The sequence below is a fragment of the Amphiura filiformis genome, chromosome 5 (genome assembly GCF_039555335.1).
Source record: "Amphiura filiformis chromosome 5, Afil_fr2py, whole genome shotgun sequence".
Lineage (NCBI taxonomy): Eukaryota > Metazoa > Echinodermata > Ophiuroidea > Amphilepidida > Amphiuridae > Amphiura > Amphiura filiformis.
This window is the reverse complement of record NC_092632.1, coordinates 23,256,259-23,266,164: the sequence shown is the minus strand read 5'-3', so window position 1 is coordinate 23,266,164 and position 9,906 is coordinate 23,256,259. Positions and strand designations below refer to the sequence as shown.

The 9,906-nt window shown below is 35.7% G+C and overlaps 1 protein-coding gene across 2 annotated transcripts in view; it reads left to right on the top strand.

Annotated features, from left to right (window-relative positions):
* Positions 1–5,867: 5,867 nt before the first annotated feature.
* LOC140152813 (77 kDa echinoderm microtubule-associated protein-like) overlaps positions 5,868–9,906 on the top strand; it is a 93,381-nt gene continuing 89,342 nt past the window's right edge. The window contains exon 1 of one of the 2 annotated variants that reach the window (XM_072175319.1): positions 5,868–6,085. In XM_072175319.1, coding sequence (XP_072031420.1) covers positions 6,016–6,085 — 70 coding nt within the window. In that variant the 5' untranslated portion in view covers positions 5,868–6,015. The remainder of the gene's footprint in view (positions 6,086–9,906) is intronic. The other variant, XM_072175320.1, reaches the window with a different exon arrangement.

The window sequence follows — 9,906 nt, the reverse complement described above, 5'->3', positions numbered from 1 at the left end:
CGTTACTTTCAAAACTCTTTGTATGGGGCTCAAAAACCGCTCAAATATCATAAAATAAAAACCCCAAGTTGTTCAAGTATCATATTGATAGGCGCCTCATTACTAGTATTCCTCCAGTCACTTTTGCCAGTGATCCCACGGTAGGCAAGGTGGTGCCAATTGACAATGAAGTTAAAACCTGACTGCCAGCCAAATTAGTTGCATATAATTCTGAGTTTAAAAATACATTTTAGGGAGTGTTTTTGGAAAAGTTGAAACCTTCGACATCAAATTTTTTAGATCCCCCCAAAAGGGTGGATTTTTTTATCCCTCCCTCCTTTTATACTAGTCTAAGTTGTTGACTCCCATGTCCGGTCCTCTAAAAAAAATCAAAATTATATCATAACTCATTAGCTAAAAATGACCATTTGGAGTTTAGTGTTAGATTTTAATACATGCCACATTCAAATTATAAAGTGGGGGCCCAGCGCTATAGCTAGGCCTACACACATTTGGTTGATTTGAAGCTTGGGAGTAGGCCTACAATTGAATCATTCATGCACGCGGAGCGCACAAAATCTTTGGAATATGCATGCCTTGTACTGTAACATTACCCTATACTTTTACCTTCCAAATTATTTTGTTCTGGACTGCATTATTATCCCCCTTTTAGGACCCATTTTTTTTTATCCCCTATATATATTTTCCAACCCCCCACCAAAGTATTTATGAACACTCCCTTAGAATGAGAACTTTTTTATAATGCAGTTTTGCCAATAATAAATTAGTCTTTCATTCGGACATACCAGTGATATGAGGCTTAATAATGATACCCGCGTCTTGACTCTGCAAAACAATATTTTTTAAAAACCTCATTTTGCATTTAGTTTTTTAAGCCCCATCGGGAGCCACCTACAGGATCTCATTTTGCATTTAAGTTTTTATTGTGTTGCAAAGTAGCAAAACTTTCTTTATATAGGCCTATGGTGCAATTTGTGCCTGGAAAAGGCTATCCCCTCTTACAACCTATCAACAGGTCTGATTTCTATAATGAGGTGTCACCGGGTTTGCAAGAGATAATAATACCAAATCTAAACACCATGAAATTCACCACATCACGACCAAGCTCACATTGGGCGCCCCATTCCTTTTTTAAAGGAATTTTTATTTAATCATGACCTTAATAATAATGACCACAACAAGGATGTTTTCTTCAATTTTGCTACCAGGCTTGCTGACTATTACTAGGGATGCTATTACCCGGGGGTCACTCCCATTGTGGCCTGTACACCATCCGCGATAATCAACTTTTGAAAAGCACCCTAAACAAGGATTTAACCCTTGGCTAAAACGACACCCTAAACAGGGATTTCATTCCTAACATCAAATTTCATACCCTACATTTCAAGGCCCTATGTCACAGGGGAAGTTGCCCAAATTGGTCCAGAATTGTCAAAATAGTATAAAGTTATTCAAAGTTTCACAAACTTGCTTAAAACTTCCTCGAAATTGCGGTAAGTTGCACAAAGTTGCTTTTTAAGTTTCTCAAAATCGCGTAAAGTTATTCAAAATTTCACAAAATTGCTTAACATTTTCTCAAAATTGCTTAAAGTTGCTGAAAAGATGCTCAAAAGTTTTCAAAATTACTCAAAATTGCTTCAACTCCCGCGCAAGCTGCGTAAAGTGAGCGCGGATTCTATGAAATTGTCAAAAATTTTCCAATGCAGCGCAAATAGGTCAGCAACCTCACACACTTTTGGGGAACTTTACGTAACGTTAAAAAATGTTGCAAAATTTCGGACATTTTTGGAGAATTTTGACACCTTTGGGCAACTTCCCCTGTGACATGTGGCCTATTTCATTTCCGCGTATTTAGAAATTGCAATTTTGCTACCCTTTTTTCCAATTTTTCATGTTTTTGACACCCTAAACGCGATACGCGCGTATCGTGCCTACCCACGAAAAACGACCCTTTTTACGCGTTTTCATTATCGCGGATGGTGTACAGGCCACAATGGGAGGGACCCCCCCCCGGGTGCTATTACCATGATTACTAGCCCTGTGCAAGTTGCACGAAGTCACCATGAGCTTGGACCAACATATTATATCGTTATGTATAGACTATGCCGCATGTTCAATTTTTGATAAATAAAAATATGTTATTAATCATGATTGAACTCATCAAGTTGAACTCATGTGTTATCAACTTGGTGACCTTTGCTCCCATCCGAAAATTGTTGCGAATGAGTTATTATACGACCATGTTGATTTTTACAACTTTAGCATAAAATGCACAATTTTAACCAAAAGTTGTTATGGCTTGCGCTACTATTGAATAAGGGCGCACTTCATGAAGTATAAACAGTTGTGAGGAGCAAATTTAAAAGGTTTCTGGCAATCGGTTCTAACCTTTTGTGAAAACATTTTGTGTTTTCTGGTCTTAGTTTGGGTTGGCATTAGATTCGAATTTGTTAATATTACTTTCCTCCAGGTGAATATTTATTCTCCTGGATTTTTTAATAAGATAAACTAGTGTGCAAAATGAAATAATCACCCGATCAGTTTTTCACTGAGTTTTTACCAAGCAAACACAACATTTTCAAAACTAACGTTACGTTAAAACGTGTTGTAAATGTGTTTAGGTTTTTGTGGATTATTATAAGGGACCGTTCACAAAAACACTTGTTAGGGGGGCCTGATGCAAAAAAAATTAATCGCGAAATTTTTTCGCCCCCCCCTTTACAGGCCTCAAAAATTTCAGGGCACCCCCTTTTTGACAAGAAAATTATGGGTCAACCTTTTTGCATCAGGTAAAACTCAGGTCCCCCTAACAAGTGTTTGTGAACGGACCCGAAAGGTCATGCAAGCATTTTTACGAAAAAACATTACAATGAAAGTTTATAAATGTTGTCAAACTCAAAAATGTTCTGGAAAAATGTATTTGTCAAACATTTTTGCAAAATACTTTGGCAACCGTTAATAACAACGTGTTAATGTTAGAATGTTTTGTAGCAAATATATATTTAAAAATGTGTTTTGAATGTTATGTTAATTATTGTTATCACCCGACATTTAAACGTTTTCTGTAAATTAAACGTTTTGTGGGCGTTTTGTATTTTGATCGTGCGCTTAGACTACCCCGTAGTCCACTTGCCCAATTTGTGCATACTCTGGATATTGTATTAAAGATGGACTCCAACTCTGATTTAATTAATGTGTGCACAATTGATAGATTTTCCACATCTGATCTTTTCAGTCACCCTACTCCCTCTGTTTGTTAGCTTCCCAAGTGATTTTTAACCTGGAATTTCGCGATTAATAAACTGGCAGATTCTAAAATCAGAATTGTTCAGTATTGAAGTGCCAATACAATTATGATATGTTGCATTCAATAATATAAGCATACGTACACTTTACTTTTACTGTCACTAATATAATTATATAAACTTTTTCATAACAATTTTATACTAGTATTTTGATGTAATAAATAATAATAATGGTAATAAATATCAGTATAATTTCGAGTTCAACTGAATGCTTTCATCATGATTAACATTAATAACATGCTTTTATTTATCAAAAATCGATGGCATAGTCTAGTTGATGCTTTGTAGCAAATCTTTAAAAACGAATGTTATCAAAAAGTTATGCTGTAAAACGTTTTGTTTTGCTGAAATTGCTAGGTATGTTGTGTTAACATTCGACAGGCCTACTTTTGTACACAATAACATAAAAGTAATTTCAATTCGATTCAGATTCAGTCCTCACCTCAGTATAGGGGCCTATACACAAGTTTGTGTGTTTGTTTGTTTGTTTACCCAGGTTGGTCCGTGAGGGACATGCATGCTAATCCATGGAAAACCATGGACCGTTCCAAGCTCATACAAATGCACAAGCCTGGATAGCCAGTGTAGGCTAATAAAGTTGAGGTAGTAGCCCGGGGGGTAGTTGAGGTAGTAGCCCGGGGGCCGGGGGCACATATTGACATACGTCATGTGCTAAATGACCCCGTTATTTTTGGCAAATCCTACACCCAATGACCCCGGTTTTTTCAGTAGCCTACACTAAATGACCCCCTTTTTTGAACAATTAGTCCTCACAATTGAAATTTCGCGCATTTTGAAAAAATTAATGAGTTTTGTAAATTTTGTATTGTAAAATTGGGTAAAAAGCTAACGGTATTTTTGATTGTTAAAATTTTGGGCACTCCCATACAAAATCAGCCCACTTTTGACATTACCAACACCGAATGACCCCCTTTTTTCTGAAAATTTCTACACTGATAGACTGCGTATATGGCAAGCCAAGGGGGCCAAAAGCGTGGAACAGCTACGCGTAGCTTCTTTCTCGTTACGAGCAGCTGTTTGACCAATCAAAATAGTCAAATTTAATCACGTGGTTGGGTCGTTAGCTGCGCGTAGTATAGTTATAGGTATCCTCTTTCACAATTATTATCTTGTAATTAATTTACGGAATTAGCATAGATAACGAACGGGTAAAGGAGGCCAAATCACAGCACGTGTCAAGAGAACATGTTGCTATATGCCTGGCTAAAATGACACAAAGCATATTTATTTAGTGTTTCCAAGTTTACACCGTGTTTAATAGCAAGTAACTTTATACTCGGGCTGTATTAGCGGTGCAGGGGATATGAAGGTCAAACAACAACTAGGCCCTACTACTGATGTAAAGCGCTGTGTAAAGATATTGCAGGGAAAGCGATATCACATGGGGGATCACATGCCACTGTGTAAATATGGAGAGAGTAAAATGGGTCATCATTTTTTTCGGAACGGGGGGTTCCTAAATTTACAAAAAGTCGGCGTCAATAAATTGCGGCCCTCACTATTTCGGCATCAAAATGTTATGACCCCCGACTCCCACCACCGATACACCTTACCCCCTAGACAGGCTAAAATTTTATTGAAATCAGACATTTTTGAATACAATAAACACACTATCTGTAGTCATCTTGTGACTCCCTACATTTTGTCATTATCAATTTATGACCCCCCCTCCCCCTTATTTTTCTTTCCAAAAAAGTATGACCCCCTATATTTTGGATCCCCTTCCGAAGAAAATGATAGCCACCTAAATATAGAACAATCATCATTCTGTTCAGATATTACTTTAATAGCACCTATACCTTTTTTTGCTGATATACTACAGATATTTTCATTTACAAAAATTAACAACGTAATATTTGTGAGAGAGGATGTTTACATCAGCTCCACGTGTTTAAAACCGCGAATCTGATTGGTTAATAAGCTGCACGTAACGAGAAAGAAGCTACGCGTAGCTAGTCCCACGTTCTGAGCCGCTTAGCTTGCCATATGCGTATGCTCGTGGGCACAGGTACAGCTAGGTACGTCACTTTCATATTCGAGTGCCCCAGCCCCCCCAAACAAATGAATCAAAATGCCGTATTCTTCATTTAAATTGTAAATTTTGTCGTCAAATCCCAGGGTCAACTTCTCTCACCACTGTTTTTGAATTATATCATGTACAACATGGTTTGCGAGCAGTTAGCGACAGGCAGTTGAAAGTCGAGTCCACCCCGCCCATTAGAAATTCTAAATAATTTAGTGTTAAGCGCCCTTGATGAGCCGGTAAGAAAAACACCGCTGTATTGATGAATGCGTTTGCGATAAATAATAGCTTAGCAGAATAATTATAAATATCAAATAAAACTAATTGTTTGTGTAAAAACAAGCATATCTTTTATCAAAATATATTTTATTCATTTTGCAATCAAATGATTTCCAACATATGGATGGTAAGTTATATTAAATAATAATTCAACGACCCAACTCACTAATTGATTGATCATCAAGCCAACGTTACATTGATGTCTGGTTTCTTCGTAACGAAAGACGCATTTTTTGCTGCGTTGTTGGTGATGTGTGTGTCATCGGTGTCATGTGTGTGATCGTGAGTAGGTGGTGAGCAATATTGTACACGTTTGTTTTACAAACCATATTTAATACTGTTATTGGCAGGATTTTACACGTGAATTTAGCTTGCTACGAAGCAAGGATGGATGGCGATTTTAGCCTTACAGTAGACGGGAGTTTGCCTTATGAAAATGGAATCGGCAGTGGTTTAGGTAAGCTTCTTCGAATTTTATTCTGTTCAATGCAGGATCCCAAGCCATGTTATGTACCGGTACTGTATTGATCTTTTGGCCTTCTTGGCCTTGGGAGGTTGTCACATAACGCTTGAATGCCCTGGGTCTTGTTTGACATGTCCCCCATATTGAAATTTCATGATTTCTCCTCCTATTAGAAGTAGAAGTGTTCATTCACTGCTAACTACTAACTAGTCCGATGATACTAACATAAGCATCAGCATGACACCTTGAGTTTGACCATCCTGGTTTTTTTTACACTGTCACTGACAGTATCAATCAATCATGTTGACACTTCTTCACTGTCCAGATATTGAGTATATACAGATATACGGTACATTTCTATAACATTTGGACGTCCAGCTCGTAATCCTGCTTTCACAATCTTGGACTATTTGCATGAATGCCATACATCCATATGACATAAAGTGACAATTTATAAGCTTGCATCTTTTGTGACAATTTCACCAATCCAATGCTGACATTTTAAATAGGGATTTTAATATTAGATCAATTTACAGTGATTTGCTGAACCAGAATTGCAGAACACCATGAATTCATCAAAATTCAGATTTTTTTGTTTGTTCATTTTTGGAACAAGCATAGTGCTATATTGAACTTTGAAGCAAACAAATGGCAGCTCTATGACTATGTGAAATCAATCTGATTTAGACAACTAATTTCCAATTTGATAGCATGTCATGAATGGGTTTTGATCCAAACTTTCATGTATCAAGGGCATCAATCCTGGGTGGTGCATGTCTCTTTGTGCAAAATGCCCCCCGATTGTACAGGATAATTAATTTCGGAAATGAATGTCAAAAATCGCTCAAATTTTCAAATTAAAATTAAAAACCTGAAAAATGTTAAAAATACAATTGATTTCATTTGTACAGACAAAAGCATCATTTTACATGTTTACACATGTAACTATTTAAGTTATATTGCACACGCACATCCTCAAGATTCATTTGATTCCATCATTGGAATCTTGGATAATTTGAAAGATGAAGATTACAAATTAAAATTGATATATTTTAAGATTATTTGTAAAACATGTACTTATGACATACAATATATATGTTAAACTTTAAGACAAGTAAAATTATTTTGCTTTATCAATAGCAAATGATAAATTGCTGTAATCTCCTTTAGTCATGCCTAATCTCCTAAAGCAACAGGAAGACATAGCCAGTGAACCATATTGTCACCATGCATACTACCATGTTTATACTCAACTCACATGGCATTAAGATGATAACTCAGCATGTGCCCATACCCTAGTCTCTACCGCTACCAGTAATTATAGGACCCTAATGGAGTTGTACGTTAATGAATTTGCCCAGCGTGCCGTGTATTTGAATTGAACCCGACACAGAAAACACTAAATCTGTTCATCTACCCTTAGGAAATCAATGTATGGTTACCACTTGGCACTTGCTTGACTGGAGCATAGTTTAAATTTCATACCAATTTGATTGTCGGACACCCCAGGATATAAAGCCACTAAGCTGGTGTAAAATTTTGTCATTAGATGGCCACTAAAATAAGTGAAATGGTCAAAAATTAATATGTCAATTCTAAAATTGATAGTTCTTATTTTTTTCAAATTAAAAGTACGGTATACATGTAGAGAGAACTGGAATTTATTTTGTTTACTAACTATGACTAGATGCAATTTGCAATGAAATGAGAGACTGCTTTGATGTACATTTTTAAACGGTGATATGTGTTCTGCATAAACATCTGTTAGATAATTTGAGATATTTTGCGTGTGTGTATTGATAATTCTGTAATTTTCAACTTATTGTAGGATATTAAATGAATGATGCAGTGATTCTGCATATTTTTGTATCACCAAGATTCAATTGTAAAAAAACATATTAAATTGATGAGCTATTCACAAACCCATCCAGACTGCATGGTTAAGTGTGTAAGATAAAAATAAGTGTGACAACACACGTGGGGTGTATGTGTGACGTCTTGTTCATGAATGGGCACAATTGACGTGCATTGTAAAATTGAAAGGTACTGTAATACATGGCAACATTTGTAGAACTGACATTATCAGTGCAGCTTAATTTTATTTGTAAATTGTATGAAATACTTTGTGAGAAAATATATTCAGGAAATTTGTACAATATGTAAATTATTGATTTATTACTAAGGCTTACGCCATACTGTTAACTAATGCAGGCGTACTATTACTGACACTGCCCATTTTGTTGAAATCATTGTTTTGATGATGACTCAATTCTTACAATAGACAGACATCCCTCCCTATACACAATTACACATGTAGTAGAGATGGGTATGCCGCAGATCATAAAAGGGTTGAGATGTGTGACCTTGGCAATGCAATCATATTTAGAAGTGCTGGAAATTAAAATGAAATTAGGTAAAATAGGACAATTTAAAAGAAATAATGAAATTTGGAACATGGACTAATTACTGCTCATTGATTTAAATTTCTGGCAACTTATGGGGAACTTATGGTTACGGTATTTAAAATATTGAGCAGTTTAATTGACCCACAGTCGACTGAAGGGTAGTTGTTTAGTGCAAGTTATGGTACAAAAATAAGCTGATAATATCCGCCTCATTTATTCTTTATTAACTATGTGAACTAGAAAATTTTGAACAAAAATAGTAATAAATTAGTGTCCAAAATTATGAACTTGCTCATTTGTCATAAAAGATGCAATTAAAATGTGTGAACTCTAGAGCTGCTGGTGGTACCAAATACTGGGTAATGGAATATATTCAGGTCATTGTTAGTTAATTTTACTAATTGAATGAACTGCAACAAAGAAGTCCAATGACTACTGATGGTGAAGTGTATTTTGTGTGCATTTTACAAAATTTATTACGAAACACCCGAAAACAATCAAATTATTCCTTCATTAGCATTTTCATTTAAAAACCTTTGATCAACATTTTCATTTAAAAACCTTAAGATGATTGCAGTGGAACCAGTGTTCAAAATACTTGCAGCCCTGGCCCATTTTGATCAGATTCTATGTAAAGGAGCCCTCGATCAAGTGCACTTTTTGCCATTGAGAAACATTTTGTACAATTTAGTGCTAAAATCAACCTCCTCCAATGTTGAGTTCAAATTCTGCACGGACCTGATTGTCTTTTTTTCATTTGTGAAATTTTCATATAGCTTTATTTTTTCTCAACATTATATAATAAATAATCAACCTGATCAGTTTCTATTATCAACCCCACAGTTATCCTCCTGCATGTGACTTTCAGCCTCCACATGATCCCACATACTAGAAATGCATAATTATATCATACTTGCATAAAATTGAAACAAACTTGTGACAAAATTTGTGTTAATGACAGTACACTAAAAACCTTTTAATCCTAATTATTTTTGTGTGAAATTCTCTGATTTACACAACAATGATTTGGGATAGGCTGTCATTTATGTCTTCATTTTATCAGCTAGTACTTGATAAGTATCTTGTTAGTTGTCAATATCTTTATTTGTTCAGCAATCAGATTGTTTAGTTTATCGATGCAATTATCATCATAATCTTCATTCTAAATGGTTAATGTACTGTCACATGCATTTGCTGATGAGTTTATGATGTACTGAACACTATTTGGTTTTGAGGATCTAACTCAAGAGACCTTCAATCTGTTGTAAAGTACTGTAGTACATGTAATGCTCGGGAAAAGAACCATACCCAGGAGTATGTTATGTACCACTTTCAGAACATAACATATGGAACATTCTGTACACTACAATGAAAGAGACAAACATGCAGTACTACCAGGTTCTTAATTAT